We start from the raw sequence: 18033 nt of genomic DNA, 5'->3' as shown, positions 1-18033 counted from the left end.
TTCATATTAGAAACTACAAACTTTCACAGTTTCTAATGCACTCCTTAACCTTCTTATATACTATTTAATAATTATAACCGAATTTGCTATGTAAAATGATTTTATTATATTTAGAGACTGAGACGTGACGGGTGTTTTACTGAGCATAAAATAGTCTGTAAAACTTATATTTACGGAACGCCAACAGGCGTACAATGAAAAATGATATAAATATTGAATATAGTTGTGGAAAATATTTAATTCGATAGACACATCATGCCTAAGTTTTACGAATGTCCACAATCTTGTTTTCGTGTAGGTAGTTTTCTATTGGCTGTAAATTGCTAGCAGATAAACCAACTGCCAAATAAAACACATCCTTTCTGTAAATTCACTGCCAACCTCTGCATATTATCGATTGCCAAGCCGTCGTAGGTAAGGCGCCTTAGCGATGACGGGAGAGATATGACGATGGGATCCGTGCTCGCATTTTCACGCGGCCGTCATAACTCCGCCGTCATACCGGCGACGCGTCGTCGCTATGACGGTGGCGAGGGAAAGAACCATGCTCGACCCGCGGGAGACTCGTCTACTTTGAGAGAAGATTTTTGACACTCGCGTCAGTCAATTGGAATCGATTACATTTTTTTTTGTGTGGAAAATAAATACCGATTTAAAACACGCTTAAAAACCTTTAAAAATTATTATTTCTATATAACAAGTAGAGACCTGAAAAATTCGCTGGTTCATTTCGTGTTATGATAATATTCAAATAATTATACCTTAGTGGTGCTTCTGCCATTGGTCCACTGTTAATCTGGAGGACTGAGGGCCAATTAGAGTCCCTCACTCATTGAAGTGTCGAATCACAGGCCACCCAGTCGAGACGACTCACAAGTCAGCAGCCAATGAACAGTTGGCATTTGCCCGAGTGTGTAGTGGATATTGGAGTCTATACTGGAGGTCATTGAACCCGCGAATTTTTCCGGACAAGTGTGAGGCGATATTTCGAAAAATGTTGCGAAAAAATTACGTTGGAGCACATGGCGAATATAGACAATCTAACTTGCAAGAAAGTACAAATATAAGAAAGAACAGCTTGTGACGATTTCAAAAAGGCGCCACTCCGGTGCCGAACGGACCACTCTCTGCAGGGAGAGGAAGGAAGCTAAGATGGCGTACGCCACCCGGCATAGCACGAGTACAGGAATTACTGACAGTGATAGTTTCTGATTTATTTTTTTTAACTTCCCATTTACACAACGCATTCACGTTTACAATTTGCGGCAATGTCCCCGACAGAGCCTACCTTAAATTTTAAGCTTTATTTCCCCTCCAAATTTTTGGCATTATAAGAAAAGCTTCTATGAATTGTTCCAATGTGATGTTTACTATCAGGGTTCCATCTGTGACCGCCAGTAGCAAACAACTGACCATATTCAATAGTAATGACAATCACGCCATTCCTCGATTGCTGACTTCAGCAAGTGTGCAAAGTTATATGGTGTTGAATGTCGAGCCAATTTGTTTTCTTGCGACGGATTTACACGTCGGAGACGTTTATTTCCATCGCGTCGCAGGCGCGACATTACTGAAATGAGCATCAGAATCTTTTTTTCGTGTGGTAAATAAATATTTTCAAATAACTTAAAGAAATTAGTGTTCCAAATGTTGTACTGATAATGGTGATGATTTTTTAAAAGGTTTGGACTCGTTTCGAAAGTCAAAAATCTCAATGAAAGACATTTTGAGCTCTCAATTGTTATTCGTTAAGAAAATACTTAATGAAAATATTGTAGATATTATTTGTACTTTATTAGTAAGAATTTATTTTAAAATGAACATGTTATATTTTTTGCGTCTTTTCCGTGTGTTTTTATCATATTTTATTTTTTTGTGGTCTAATTTTCATTATTGTGACTGTCTCTGTGCTTTATGTAAGTAATTGTCCTATATTTTATGTAATATCTGCTAAATGCCTGCCTATTAAAGGCTTATGACCTTCGGCAGGTAGTCAAATAATAAGTAATTAATTTTAAAGTTTCTTGCTAATGAAATTAAACTGTGAAATCTTTTAAGAGTTTTCACACTTATTGGTTTTTGTTCCGAATGAACGTAAAATTTTATAAAAAATTATTTCTATCAATAGTGTCGATTAAGACAGCAATTGTAAACATTTATTGTCATTGTATTTCTCGTGCATGTGTAACGGCCAGAAACATTGTTTTTGTATAACTGTTTGGGTTTGATTGTCGCATGGATGGAAACCACATTTTCAAAACGATGAAGGAATCATGATAGCACGAAAAGCGCAGTGCAATATACGCGAATATTATTATAAACATCCACGTTCGATACAGCCGTGATGCCAGTGCAAAATAAGTGGCGGAAGAGACAGGCTTTTTAGATTATAAATGTTTCATGTCCATAGGGTTGGCGCAAAGTTAGTAAAAAAAAAGAAAGCCATAATTTTGTTTTCGAAAGACGATTGAAATGGCTCGATGGTAATACTAATTTTCGTATTTTTAAAACGTTTTTTTTTTCTAAATTTATTTGCTAAATCTCTGAAATGTGATCACGCACGGTGACTTTTCCGAATGAATGTTATATTTTGATTAAACATATACCTCTCGAAAAAATGTTGAATGAAAGCAAGCAAGCATTGATGGTTGTCGTTGATTGCGGAGTATTCAATGGCAAGAAATATTTTACATGTTTAATCGTGTCTAGTTTGGTTCATCGTAAGGTTAGAACATCATGTTCACAGTAACGCGATATTTCGCTGTCGCATCACATGCCACTTGTCGCGTCGTCGCGCTATTGTGATTCCTGCATTGTGTGGGAGAAGCATTGTAATCATAACAAAATATTGTTAAGATACAATATGGAGACGCCTCACTCGTCGATTATTATTATTGATGTGTAACAACTTAGCTCTCGGTGTACGACATTTAGTACGAGTAGTTTCGTGAATGGAACGGAAATTTGTAACCACAGTACTGCCATCTGTGACGGTTGGCGCGAACTAAAGTTCTTAAAGCCCAAAGGTAAATTTTATAGTAACAACATTTTATATATAAAATTAACCCGATAGGCAATATTTTAATAGAATTTCTTGTCGAATATCAGGTCCAATGAGGGGGTTTAGTTTTTTTTTTCAAGTAATTTATCGCTTTTATCGGATCCGTTTCATTAAATAGTTTCAAATTTCGGTCCGTCAATGAAATGATTCTATAGTCGACGTAGCGGCGGGCGCGGAAACTAACGTGTGGTTTGCGTCTAGAAATGTTGTCGATATCAAAATTTTCGTACATATTTCACGCTCGACTTTTTTTTTTTTTTAAGAATTTAACGTTAAATTTCGTGACAGAGTTTTGTATTATAAGTTTATTTGTAACATGATGACTCATAAATTTTTATCGCTACCGAGGTTAGATCACTGGAGAGTACTGAATGACTCACTTTTTTTTTTCTTCATATTCTTGTCACCATTATTTCAGGGCTTTTCCTATGAATTTATAACGGTAGCAATTATGCATGTTATGTTTCATGTCGAATTTTTTTGACAGACATTTGCTAGAGTCGCGCATATGTTCATTATTGTGATCACCTGTGCTAAATTTAACGGATTTAAAATGTTCCCTGGAACATTAGTAACGCAAGTGACTTGAAAAATAAATTGTGACAGAGTCTTTCAGTAGTCGCGAGTGGGGTGTAAACATCTAACTTCGGTAACGAGCGAATTCGTGTGTTCTCGTGTTGCAAATATAAACATATAAAGAGAAACTCGGACAACAAAATTTAACGTTTAGTTCTATTTAAAACACTGCTGAGAGTGATAAATATATGCAAATTTTGTTTTCAACTCAATTTCAGGACGCGAAACACACGTAGTTTCCGCACCCGCCTCTAGAATTCGTTGCCGGAGCAGTCACGTCTACTATCGTGTCATTCGTATTGCGGAGAAAAATTAAAAAAAATATATGTAATGAAAACGTTTCGAAAAAAAAAACGAAAAATATTTGTAAAAAAAAATCTAAATTCGGTCTTTGGACCAAATTCCCAAAAAGAAATTTTATTAATATCCTGAAAATCTTTTTTAAAATTCACTAAACAGTAAATACTATATAGTCTCCCTTTGGTTCGCGCCATCCACCACGGGTGTTAGCGCCGTGGAATGGCTTGCACCGAGAGAAGATGTTCCACATCAACAAGCTCCTCGGCGTGTTGGCAACGAGGCCTCGCTTGCCCCGCAGCACGCCGCAAGGACTCGAGGACGTGTCCAAGTACCCGGACCTCCTGGCGCGCCTCATGGAGGACGAGTCCTGGACCGAGGAGGACCTCAAGAAGCTTGCCGGACTCAACATCCTGCGGGTCTTCAAGGAGGTCGAGGAGGTGAGGGCGTTTCTGGCGAGGACACGGTTGCCTCAATCTAGACGCTGTGCTTTGTAGGCCGAGGTCTTCCAAACAACTAGAACGAGGTCTCCCAAACAACTAGAGTGAGATATCTCAAACAACTAGAGCGTGTTCTCCCAAACAACTAGAGTGAGGTCTCTCAAACAACTAGAGTGAGGTCTCTCAAACAACTAGAGCGAGGTCTCCCAAACAACTAGAGCGAGGTCTCTCAAACAACTAGAGCGAGGTCTCCCAAACAACTAGAGCGTGGTCTCTCAAACAACTAGAGCGAGGTCTCTCAAACAACTAGAGCGAGGTCTCCCAAACAACTAGAGCGAGGTCTCCCAAACAACTAGAGCGAGGTCTCTCAAACAACTAGAGCGAGGTCTCCCAAACAACTAGAGAGAGGTCTCCCAAACAACTAGAGCGAGGTCTCCCAAACAACTAGAGCGAGGTCTCCCAAACAACTAGAGCGAGGTCTCCCAAGCAACTAGAGCGAGGTCTCCCAAGCAACTAGAGCGAGGTCTCCCAAACAACTAGAGAGAGGTCTCCCAAACAACTAGAGAGAGGTCTCCCAAACAACTATAGCGAGGTCTCCCAAACAACTAGAGCGAGGTCTCCCAAACAACTAGAGCGAGGTCTCCCAAACAACTAGAGAGAGGTCTCCCAAACAACTAGAGAGAGGTCTCCCAAACAACTAGAGCGAGGTCTCCCAAACAACTAGAGCGAGGTCTCTCAAACAACTAGAGCGAGGTCTCCCAAACAACTAGAGCGAGGTCTCCCAAACAACTAGAGAGAGGTCTCCCAAACAACTAGAGCGAGGTCTCCCAAACAACTAGAGTGTGGTCTCTCAAACAACTAGAGCGAGGTCTCTCAAACAACTAGAGCGAGGTCTCCCAAACAACTAGAGCGAGGTCTCTCAAACAACTAGAGCGAGGTCTCCCAAACAACTAGAGAGAGGTCTCCCAAACAACTAGAGCGAGGTCTCCCAAACAACTAGAGCGAGGTCTCCCAAACAACTAGAGCGAGGTCTCCCAAGCAACTAGAGCGAGGTCTCCCAAGCAACTAGAGCGAGGTCTCCCAAACAACTAGAGAGAGGTCTCCCAAACAACTAGAGAGAGGTCTCCCAAACAACTATAGCGAGGTCTCCCAAACAACTAGAGAGAGGTCTCCCAAACAACTAGAGCGAGGTCTCCCAAACAACTAGAGCGAGGTCTCCCAAACAACTAGAGAGAGGTCTCCCAAACAACTAGAGAGAGGTCTCCCAAACAACTAGAGAGAGGTCTCCCAAACAACTAGAGAGAGGTCTCCCAAACAACTAGAGAGAGGTCTCCCAAACAACTAGAGAGAGGTCTCCCAAACAACTAGAGAGAGGTCTCCCAAACAACTAGAGAGAGGTCTCCCAAACAACTATAGCGAGGTCTCCCAAACAACTAGAGAGAGGTCTCCCAAACAACTAGAGAGAGGTCTCCCAAACAACTATAGCGAGGTCTCCCAAACAACTAGAGAGAGGTCTCCCAAACAACTAGAGCGAGGTCTCCCAAACAACTAGAGAGAGGTCTCCCAAACAACTAGAGCGAGGTCTCCCAAACAACTAGAGAGAGGTCTCCCAAACAACTAGAGCGAGGTCTCCCAAACAACTATAGCGAGGTCTCCCAAACAACTAGAGAGAGGTCTCCCAAACAACTAGAGAGAGGTCTCCCAAACAACTAGAGAGAGGTCTCCCAAACAACTAGAGCGAGGTCTCCCAAACAACTAGAGCGAGGTCTCCCAAACAACTAGAGCGAGGTCTCCCAAACAACTAGAGCGAGGTCTCCCAAACAACTAGAGAGAGGTCTCCCAAACAACTAGAGAGAGGTCTCCCAAACAACTAGAGAGAGGTCTCCCAAACAACTAGAGAGAGGTCTCCCAAACAACTAGAGAGAGGTCTCCCAAACAACTAGAGAGAGGTCTCCCAAACAACTAGAGAGAGGTCTCCCAAACAACTAGAGAGAGGTCTCCCAAACAACTAGAGCGAGGTCTCTCAAACAACTAGAGCGAGGTCTCCCAAACAACTAGAGAGAGGTCTCCCAAACAACTAGAGAGAGGTCTCCCAAACAACTAGAGAGAGGTCTCCCAAACAACTAGAGAGAGGTCTCCCAAACAACTAGAGAGAGGTCTCCCAAACAACTAGAGAGAGGTCTCCCAAACAACTAGAGAGAGGTCTCCCAAACAACTAGAGCGAGGTCTCTCAAACAACTAGAGAGAGGTCTCCCAAACAACTAGAGCGAGGTCTCTCAAACAACTAGAGCGAGGTCTCCCAAACAACTAGAGAGAGGTCTCCCAAACAACTAGAGAGAGGTCTCCCAAACAACTAGAGAGAGGTCTCCCAAACAACTAGAGAGAGGTCTCCCAAGCAACTAGAGCTAGGTCTCTCAAACAACTAGAGCGAGGTCTCTCAAACAACTAGAGAGAGGTCTCCCAAACAACTAGAGCGAGGTCTCCCAAACAACTAGAGCGAGGTCTCCCAAACAACTAGAGCGAGGTCTCCCAAGCAACTAGAGAGAGGTCTCCCAAACAACTAGAGCGAGGTCTCCCAAACAACTATAGCGAGGTCTCCCAAACAACTAGAGCGAGGTCTCCCAAACAACTATAGCGAGGTCTCCCAAACAACTAGAGCGAGGTCTCCCAAACAACTAGAGCGAGGTCTCCCAAACAACTAGAGCGAGGTCTCCCAAACAACTAGAGAGAGGTCTCCCAAACAACTAGAGAGAGGTCTCCCAAACAACTAGAGAGAGGTCTCCCAAACAACTAGAGAGAGGTCTCCCAAACAACTAGAGCGAGGTCTCTCAAACAACTAGAGCGAGGTCTCCCAAACAACTAGAGCGAGGTCTCTCAAACAACTAGAGAGAGGTCTCCCAAACAACTAGAGCGAGGTCTCCCAAACAACTAGAGAGAGGTCTCCCAAACAACTAGAGAGAGGTCTCCCAAACAACTAGAGAGAGGTCTCCCAAACAACTAGAGAGAGGTCTCCCAAACAACTAGAGCGAGGTCTCCCAAACAACTAGAGCGAGGTCTCTAACAACTAGAGCGAGGTCTCCCAAACAACTATAGAGAGGTCTCCCAAACAACTAGAGAGAGGTCTCCCAAACAACTAGAGAGAGGTCTCCCAAACAACTAGAGAGAGGTCTCCCAAACAACTAGAGAGAGGTCTCCCAAACAACTAGAGCGAGGTCTCCCAAACAACTAGAGCGAGGTCTCCCAAACAACTAGAGCGAGGTCTCTCAAACAACTAGAGCGAGGTCTCCCAAACAACTAGAGAGAGGTCTCCCAAACAACTAGAGAGAGGTCTCCCAAACAACTAGAGAGAGGTCTCCCAAACAACTAGAGAGAGGTCTCCCAAACAACTAGAGAGAGGTCTCCCAAACAACTAGAGAGAGGTCTCCCAAACAACTAGAGAGAGGTCTCCCAAACAACTAGAGAGAGGTCTCCCAAACAACTAGAGAGAGGTCTCCCAAACAACTAGAGAGAGGTCTCCCAAACAACTAGAGAGAGGTCTCCCAAACAACTAGAGAGAGGTCTCCCAAACAACTAGAGAGAGGTCTCCCAAACAACTAGAGAGAGGTCTCCCAAACAACTAGAGAGAGGTCTCCCAAACAACTAGAGCGAGGTCTCTCAAACAACTAGAGCGAGGTCTCCCAAACAACTAGAGCGAGGTCTCCCAAACAACTAGAGAGAGGTCTCCCAAACAACTAGAGAGAGGTCTCCCAAACAACTAGAGAGAGGTCTCCCAAACAACTAGAGCGAGGTCTCCCAAACAACTAGAGAGAGGTCTCCCAAACAACTAGAGAGAGGTCTCCCAAACAACTAGAGAGAGGTCTCCCAAACAACTAGAGAGAGGTCTCCCAAACAACTAGAGAGAGGTCTCCCAAACAACTAGAGAGAGGTCTCCCAAACAACTAGAGAGAGGTCTCCCAAACAACTAGAGAGAGGTCTCCCAAACAACTAGAGAGAGGTCTCCCAAACAACTAGAGCGAGGTCTCTCAAACAACTAGAGCGAGGTCTCCCAAACAACTAGAGCGAGGTCTCTCAAACAACTAGAGAGAGGTCTCCCAAACAACTAGAGCGAGGTCTCCCAAACAACTAGAGAGAGGTCTCCCAAACAACTTGAGAGAGGTCTCCCAAACAACTAGAGAGAGGTCTCCCAAACAACTAGAGAGAGGTCTCCCAAACAACTAGAGAGAGGTCTCCCAAACAACTAGAGCGAGGTCTCTCAAACAACTAGAGCGAGGTCTCCCAAACAACTAGAGAGAGGTCTCCCAAACAACTAGAGAGAGGTCTCCCAAACAACTAGAGAGAGGTCTCCCAAACAACTAGAGAGAGGTCTCCCAAACAACTATAGCGAGGTCTCCCAAACAACTAGAGCGAGGTCTCCCAAACAACTAGAGAGAGGTCTCCCAAACAACTAGAGAGAGGTCTCCCAAACAACTAGAGAGAGGTCTCCCAAACAACTAGAGAGAGGTCTCCCAAACAACTAGAGAGAGGTCTCCCAAACAACTAGAGAGAGGTCTCCCAAACAACTAGAGCGAGGTCTCCCAAACAACTAGAGAGAGGTCTCCCAAACAACTAGAGAGAGGTCTCCCAAACAACTAGAGAGAGGTCTCCCAAACAACTAGAGAGAGGTCTCCCAAACAACTAGAGAGAGGTCTCCCAAACAACTAGAGAGAGGTCTCCCAAACAACTAGAGAGAGGTCTCCCAAACAACTAGAGCGAGGTCTCTCAAACAACTAGAGAGAGGTCTCCCAAACAACTAGAGCGAGGTCTCTCAAACAACTAGAGCGAGGTCTCCCAAACAACTAGAGAGAGGTTTCCCAAACAACTAGAGAGAGGTCTCTCAAACAACTAGAGAGAGGTCTCCTAAACAACTAGAGCGAGGTCTCTCAAACAACTAGAGCGAGGTCTCTCAAACAACTAGAGAGAGGTCTCCCAAGCAACTAGAGCTAGGTCTCTCAAACAACTAGAGCGAGGTCTCTCAAACAACTAGAGAGAGGTCTCCCAAACAACTAGAGCGAGGTCTCCCAAACAACTAGAGCGAGGTCTCCCAAACAACTAGAGCGAGGTCTCCCAAGCAACTAGAGAGAGGTCTCCCAAACAACTAGAGCGAGGTCTCCCAAACAACTATAGCGAGGTCTCCCAAACAACTAGAGCGAGGTCTCCCAAGCAACTAGAGAGAGGTCTCCCAAACAACTAGAGCGAGGTCTCCCAAACAACTAGAGCGAGGTCTCCCAAACAACTAGAGAGAGGTCTCCCAAACAACTAGAGCGAGGTCTCCCAAACAACTATAGCGAGGTCTCCCAAACAACTAGAGCGAGGTCTCTCAAACAACTAGAGCGAGGTCTCCCAAACAACTAGAGAGAGGTCTCCCAAACAACTAGAGAGAGGTCTCCCAAACAACTAGAGAGAGGTCTCCCAAACAACTAGAGCGAGGTCTCTCAAACAACTAGAGCGAGGTCTCTCAAACAACTAGAGAGAGGTCTCCCAAGCAACTAGAGCTAGGTCTCTCAAACAACTAGAGCGAGGTCTCTCAAACAACTAGAGAGAGGTCTCCCAAACAACTAGAGCGAGGTCTCCCAAACAACTAGAGCGAGGTCTCCCAAACAACTAGAGCGAGGTCTCCCAAGCAACTAGAGAGAGGTGTCCCAAACAACTAGAGCGAGGTCTCCCAAACAACTATAGCGAGGTCTCCCAAACAACTAGAGAGAGGTCTCCCAAACAACTAGAGAGAGGTCTCCCAAACAACTAGAGAGAGGTCTCCCAAACAACTAGAGCTAGGTCTCCCAAACAACTATAGCGAGGTCTCCCAAACAACTAGAGAGAGGTCTCCCAAACAACTAGAGAGAGGTCTCTCAAACAACTAGAGCGAGGTCTCCCAAACAACTAGAGAGAGGTCTCCCAAACAACTAGAGCGAGGTCTCCCAAACAACTAGAGCGAGGTCTCCCAAACAACTAGAGTGAGGTCTCTCAAACAACTAGAGAGAGGTCTCCCAAACAACTAGAGCGAGGTCTCCCAAACAACTAGAGCGAGGTCTCCCAAACAACTAGAGCGAGGTCTCCCAAACAACTAGAGCGAGGTCTCCCAAACAACTAGAGAGAGGTCTCCCAAACAACTAGAGAGAGGTCTCCCAAACAACTAGAGCTAGGTCTCCCAAACAACTATAGCGAGGTCTCCCAAACAACTAGAGCGAGGTCTCCCAAACAACTAGAGAGAGGTCTCCCAAACAACTAGAGCGAGGTCTCCCAAACAACTAGAGCGAGGTCTCCCAAACAACTAGAGCGAGGTCTCCCAAACAACAAGAGCGAGGTCTCCCAAACAACTAGAGCGAGGTCTCCCAAACAACTAGAGCGAGGTCTCCCAAGCAACTAGAGCGAGGTCTCCCAAACAACTAGAGCGAGGTCTCCCAAACAACTAGAGAGAGGTCTCCCAAACAACTAGAGCGAGGTCTCCCAAACAACTAGAGCGAGGTCTCCCAAACAACTAGAGAGAGGTCTCCCAAACAACTAGAGCGAGGTCTCCCAAACAACTAGAGCGAGGTCTCCCAAACAACTAGAGCGAGGTCTCCCAAACAACTAGAGAGAGGTCTCCCAAACAACTAGAGCGAGGTCTCCCAAACAACTAGAGCGAGGTCTCCCAAACAACTAGAGCTAGGTCTCCCAAACAACTAGAGAGAGGTCTCCCAAACAACTAGAGAGAGGTCTCCCAAACAACTAGAGAGAGGTCTCCCAAACAACTAGAGCGAGGTCTCCCAAACAACTATAGCGAGGTCTCCCAAACAACTAGAGCGAGGTCTCCCAAACAACTAGAGAGAGGTCTCCCAAACAACTAGAGCGAGGTCTCCCAAACAACTAGAGAGAGGTCTCCCAAACAACTAGAGCGAGGTCTCCCAAACAACTAGAGCGAGGTCTCCCAAGCAACTAGAGCGAGGTCTCCCAAACAACTAGAGCGAGGTCTCCCAAGCAACTAGAGCGAGGTCTCCCAAACAACTAGAGCGAGGTCTCCCAAACAACTAGAGCTAGGTCTCCCAAACAACTAGAGCGAGGTCCCCAAACAACTAGAGCTAGGTCTCCCAAACAACTATAGCGAGGTCTCCCAAACAACTAGAGCGAGGTCTCCCAAACAACTAGAGAGAGGTCTCCCAAACAACTAGAGCGAGGTCTCCCAAACAACTAGAGCGAGGTCTCCCAAACAACTAGAGCGAGGTCTCCCAAACAACTAGAGCGAGGTCTCCCAAACAACTAGAGCGAGGTCTCCCAAGCAACTAGAGCGAGGTCTCCCAAACAACTAGAGCGAGGTCTCCCAAACAACTAGAGAGAGGTCTCCCAAACAACTAGAGCGAGGTCTCCCAAACAACTAGAGCGAGGTCTCCCAAACAACTAGAGAGAGGTCTCTCGAACAACTAGAGCGAGGTCTCCCAAACAACTAGAGCGAGGTCTCCCAAGCAACTAGAGCGAGTTCTCCCGAATAACTAGAGCGAGGTCTCCCAAACAACTAGAGCGAGGTCTCCCAAACAACTAGAGCGAGGTCTCCCAAACAACTAGAGCGAGGTCTCCCAAGCAACTAGAGCGAGGTCTCCCAAACAACTAGAGCGAGGTCTCCCAAACAACTAGAGAGAGGTCTCCCAAACAACTAGAGCGAGGTCTCCCAAACAACTAGAGCGAGGTCTCCCAAACAACTAGAGCGAGGTCTCTCAAACAACTAGAGCGAGGTCTCCCAAACAACTAGAGCGAGGTCTCCCAAACAACTAGAGCGAGGTCTCCCAAACAACTAGAGCGAGGTCTCCCAAACAACTAGAGCGAGGTCTCCCAAGCAACTAGAGCGAGTTCTCCCGAACAACTAGAGCTAGGTCTCTCAAACAACTAGAGCGAGGTCTTTTAAACAACTAGAGCGATTGGCGTAAACCTTTTCCTTACGACACCATTTTTAATGAACTATTTTATAAATGTACCTGAATGCCATTAAAATTAAAGAAATTATAAGAAAAAAATTGTGAATAATTATTTTTTATTTAAGAAAAACTTTTTGGATATTTTCATTATTATTTAATCATCGTATTGGACACAAGCCATTGCTATTTGGCTTTGCGTGTCATGGAGAAAAACTCGAAGGAGGACAAATAAATATTAATATATAAACACACGGGCAGAGAGTGCAAAGTAGTAATGGCGTAAGTCCAAATCAATCTTCCCCTTAGGTAAAGGACACAAAATAAATTTTATTTTTGTGCTGACTTCTAAACTTGACAATGAAACACGGCAATCAAAGACAGAGTTTTTTTCGAAATCGGAAATTAAAATTTTTCTCAAAACCTTCTAGAGGGGGTTACCTGGTAACGTTTTTTTTGTGATAACCCATGTATTTATACTTTCATCCAGGAAACATTTGGCTTCTCTACACTGTAATATTTTTTGGTTAATGGAACAGAAATATCCTTGCAAAATTACATATATTTTTAAAATTTGTACATTTGCGTGTAAACAAATGTATCGCTACAAAATAGTGTTTACAGTAATACTGGCTTATTATACTTGGTGTTGTCCCAGTACCTCCAATAGTTAAAGTTACTTGTAAACCGTTACCTGAATAGCTTCCCAGTATTAACAGTGCACATAAGAAGCAAAATATTATGCTTGAATGAAACATCAGTTCAAATTAAAAATTGTTTGGCCTTTTTTCGTAAGGAATTAATGCAAAAATAATTATTGCCGTGTTTTGTACAAAGTTACAATATATTTCATGTTGTGTTACGGACTATTTTTTGGCATCTGGTTTCCAAGGGAATCTTTTGTACAGATTTTTCTTTTCTGTGTACAGATGTTTGTAGATATTATTTTTATACAGTTGGCACTGTGTGTGAGGTTTGTATAGAACGTACGCAGAACTACGGGTTCACTGGGTGATTGAGGGGTCCCAGTGTGATGTGGCAGAACGGGATAGGCGCCAGCATCGCTGATTACGTCTCATAGCTTAGGACGCAGCCAATTGTCTGGTCAGCTGAGTGAGGCAGGGGGTGAAGGTGGTGTCTATGCTGAGATGGGTAGCTACGGCCTCTGGACATAGCTGGATCTCTTAAGGTCCCCGCCTACCCGGGCACACACACGGTGTGCAGAGCTTCAGGAAAAACAACGCGATTTCAAAACTACTCAAGATATCCGACTGGGGCCTATTTACGAATAGCATTTAAGAGTTCGCTGAGTACTTTTAATTTCGGATTAAGTTTTTAAACTGTATTTTTAGAAGCGTTAAAATGGCTAAAACGCGTGTTTTCAGAGTAATTTTTAGGCATAAAACAATCAGTACAGATTCTTGAAAGCACGTAAGGGACTTGCATAACACCTTTATCTTCATTTCTCCGCCATATAATGTTACGGTCACAGCTCAAATTTCACAGTTATCCCTGTGACGACGAGACGAATGCGCGCCAGTTCAGAGACTTGCGCTTAGAGGCTGTACCGCGCTGGAAATACCAGCGAGCGTCGCGTCGCGCTTATCATCCCGACTCACTAACACACATACAGCCCTGACGAGGCGGGCCCCTTTAACATCTCTCCCGTTTCGCGTGTACGGCGTATTCCGTATCCACGCCCCTGGGGGGCCCCAGGCCCGGTTGGGGCTCATGCTAAGAGGGGCTGGGTTACCGAAACAAAAGGGGGAGCAATCCCTCAAACAGTTTACTTACTTTCTGTGTACGTGTGTGTGTGTGTGTGCAGACGCGCTACAAGTGGCAGCTGGCGGCGGTCACGCCCGTGGAGGAGCTGATCCCACTGTCGGCGCTCGACGGACACACGGCCTGCATGTACATCGGCTCCTGATCGACCTGCGTCGCCGTCGTCCGCCTCGCCTGAGCCGCTCGCCCGGAGACACCTCCGTCGTGCCAACACTCGAGCACGGACTATCCCCTCTCCCCTCCAAAAAAAAATATATATATATCCCCCCGCAGAGCTATTTTTATAACACGAGTGCATCACACGGTGGGTTAAAGGGTGGGTAGGGTCCATCGAAAATTAAAAAAAAGGGTTGTTTTTCCCCCACCCGTGAGGAACGTGATTGTGGAGAGGGTTTAGCTGTGAGTCAAACTTTTTAAAATATATATATATATATATAAGCTGAGAGCTCCCGATGAAGATGGCGTCTGTTAAAAAGTTTCTTAACTTCGAAAAGGCTCGAAGTCGTCGGGGAAGAGACGTGCCGTGCAGACAAGAGACCTGACGCCTTAACAACGTCGGGGGCTGAAAAGTTTCCCTCGATAGAGAGAGCGAGAGAGAGAGGAGTAGTGGTGGGGAGGGATTAAAGCAGCGCGAGCGCTTGAAGGACCAACCAGCATCCGCCCCCCGTGATAATTATTGGAGAAGGCCTCGAAGTTAGATTACACTTCTCTGTCTCCCCGGGTTCGCGAAGAGGAGGAGGGGAGGTTGGAGCACGCTGGAGAGGGTAGGCACCCGGGTTAAACGTCTTCTCGCGGGTCTTGGTGGCGCAAAAGGGGGGGAGAGGGAGAAGGTTCAGGATTCGGTTAAGTTCGACGGCGCCTTGCGACTGCGGCAAAGGCGCCGATTGCGTTTATCTCGGCGGGCGCGCGAGACGCCGCCAGGGCGTCTTCCCACGCTCCGGTGCCTCCTGACGGCTGGGCGTCTGCGCATCGGCGCGAAGGCGTCGTGGCGCGCCTCGGCAGTGAAGGCCTCCACTGAGTCGTGAACCGAGCGTGGGGAAGTCAGCGGGCCCTGCGACACGTCCCCTGTTCCCATCTCAGTGCCACTGGTATTTCTTTAACAAATACATTTAATGAAAGATTTTAAATAACAACTCAGTCATAATTTAACCTCTTTTTCAACCCTGAAGTAATTTGATACAATTCGTTGGACGTACTCCATTACAGTTTTTCACTGTTTGTCGTGGAAAATAATTGAATAATTGAAGATATCAAGCCTATCATAAAACAAAACAGGTATTTTGGACAACAACACGACGACTGCACTAACTTTAAATATCAGACAGTAAAATAATTCCGTGGAAAGAATTTAGTCATGGAAACATGGCTAACAAGGACGAGACCTAGGAGACCTACTGCGTTCATCGGTGCTGTCGTCAATATGTACTCCACAATACCTGTTGAGTTTCATCGTTGGGTCAATCTGTTTGACATCGGCTGATTTAGGCTTGGTGGGTTTATGTATTCATTTTTAATTCTTATTTTGAATCCTTAAATTTTTCCAACATAATAAACAGTGCAAAAACTGCAATGACAAATGTCCAAATAATTGAATTAAATCAGAATTACCCATTGCATGAATCATTTAAAGAACGTATTTAAGTCGTTTGTTCTTTCTCTGAATTATCCTGTCTATGAGGAGGATAGTTTTAACATAATATATTAGACACACTCCATTGCAGGTTGAAGCTGGTTTTCGTATAAAATACCTCAGGTATTGATAACAAAGATGAATCATTAACACGCGAAGAACAAGTTATGACAAACAACGTAAATCAGCAATGGTAATGAAATTAAATAATAAGGTCATTAGATCCAAATGAGGGGTTAAACTGCAAGATGTATAAGCGACGTAATGTGTTAGTACAGCAGAAAAAAAAAGATTTTTGGTAACGATTATAAACACGTAGTGATAATTTAACATATATTTTGAGTAAATATGTTGTTTAGAGTGGGGAAGGGACAGCCCAATTAATTAAATACAGTGCTAACAGAATTAATGGATAATAACAATTTAAAAGTCTGTCCATAAATTAAATACTCTTTTCATTATGTCCACAATTTACTCTCCTCACTGGAGCTCAGCTCGACAGTGGCTCTCTCTACTGCACGTCTATTATCTTGCACCTTTGTCTCAACACACTGCCTCGCGCTACTCACTCGTCCGGCCGCACATATGCTTCGGTCTCCGATGCACCAGTCTTCGTCACTCGTCTTCCACTATCGCTCACCAAGGGGGTCACACGCCCTCTTTACTTCACTGCCCTCGCAGTGTCGCTCCGAGGATCCTCCAGTGTCACACGCGGGTGTCGTCACCCGACTAGGGAAGGTCGTCTCCTTCCCCTCCAAAGTGTCGCGTCACGATAATCCCCGAATTGACACCCGAAACTACCAGAACAATGGCGTTATAGTTACGCCACCTCACGCAGACGAGGCTATGGAAAATGTGCCGAACCCTCGAGAGCCGCATGCAATTCTCCAGGCTCGATAATAAAGCGCTGGAAAAGAGGTGTAGTGAGGCGTCGCCGATAATCGGATTAGGAGCGTAGAGATAATAGAAGGATGGGCGCTTCCTGCATCAAGGCCCAATCTCAGGCAGGCGTGTGAACTGGCTTGCCAGCGTCGTCACTAGAGTCCTCGTAACAATATTTCGCTTGAATCCACCGCATTTCTCCAATATTGGTTTAGGAAAAATTTAAATGCATACAGCGTGTGCCGTTTTCCTATGGTAAATTTCCGGTACATTATTAAGGTTAATAACATCTATTAAAAGTTTAGAAACGTTACCACTATATTTATAGTGAAAGGGGTAACAGGCGTGCCTAGAGAAACCCCTTTCACTTCAACGCAACGTCCGCCCCGCTTCCCATCCACTCTGAGTTTGTCCTCACCGGGAATGTAAATCTGATCACCTGCTAGTGTAAGGCGATTTGGTTGAGTGTCTCAACCACCACGACACACCATTCTCAGGTCTCAGTGGGTTAAGGCTTAAGGTAGGACTTAGCTTGCACTTTAAATATCACCTAAGCGAATTCAAATTTTCCGTACGAAGCATGGTTAACTAATTGGCACATCGTCAGTAATAAGTAGAATCGAAGCCTAGTACGATCCTAGGGGTCCCGTGATTACTAGCATTTATATTCATTAATTTGCGACGTGTAAATGTTCACACATGGTATTTATTACCCCTTGACTGGAACTTCTGCGGCTGTGTTTGGTAGATATTCCCAGTATTCACTCAAAGTTCTTAAACTGCCAAATAATCAGATATTGCTACGAGCTTATGAAGTGATAAAGTTCGTATAAGTTGAGAATTGTAACAACGAAATTGGCCCAAGAAATGCTATTGTTTTACACATTTCCCCATATTATGCTACCGTCGTCAAAAAATTTATAAATACATCTAAAACTTTTTTTTTCTTAAAATGATTATAAAAAACGAAAAAAAAAATGGTTCAGATTTCATAACTAAAGTTTGTTAGTGATTTTAATAACTTACGGACGTAAAAAAAAACATCAAGTATAGTTTATGGTTCTTTGGAAACAATTTCGCTTACTGATTTCACAGATAAACGAATAATTTAAGTAGTTGACTATTTTTGTTGGTATAAAATTACGTATCCAACGCACTTGTAGAAAAAAAATAATCGTTTCTAGTGAAAAAACATGTGAGTGATGTATCATATTCAACCCACACATCATAAACGTCATCGCTAACTTTTCTGAAGCCAGTATTTTCTACAACAGAAGAATTATTTTTGTCCGAGGGACATCCATTTCTAGGAACTGTCCACTGGTTGACAAATTGTTTCTCGCTGTGCGATCCATTAAATGGAAACAATTCCCGTTAAAAGCTTGACCGGAGTTTGAGAGGCCATTTTTCATTTACTCTGGAGGAAATAAACAATCATTTCCAGCA

General features: G+C 44.3%; 1 protein-coding gene across 1 annotated transcript in view; it reads left to right on the top strand.

Moving 5' to 3' along the window:
• Positions 1 to 16653, top strand: part of LOC134541847 (dipeptidase 1-like) — a 182326-nt gene extending 165673 nt beyond the window's left edge. Inside the window, exons 12-13 of the mRNA XM_063385544.1 lie at positions 4236 to 4374; positions 14119 to 16653. Coding sequence (XP_063241614.1) covers positions 4236 to 4374; positions 14119 to 14220 — 241 coding nt within the window. The 3' untranslated portion in view covers positions 14221 to 16653. The remainder of the gene's footprint in view (positions 1 to 4235; positions 4375 to 14118) is intronic.
• Positions 16654 to 18033: the final 1380 nt, after the last annotated feature.

Source organism: Bacillus rossius (assembly GCF_032445375.1).
Source record: "Bacillus rossius redtenbacheri isolate Brsri chromosome 4 unlocalized genomic scaffold, Brsri_v3 Brsri_v3_scf4_2, whole genome shotgun sequence".
In the NCBI taxonomy this organism is placed as follows: Eukaryota; Metazoa; Arthropoda; class Insecta; order Phasmatodea; family Bacillidae; genus Bacillus; species Bacillus rossius.
The sequence above is the reverse complement of the archived record's forward strand: the minus strand, read 5'-3'. Positions and strand labels throughout refer to the sequence as shown.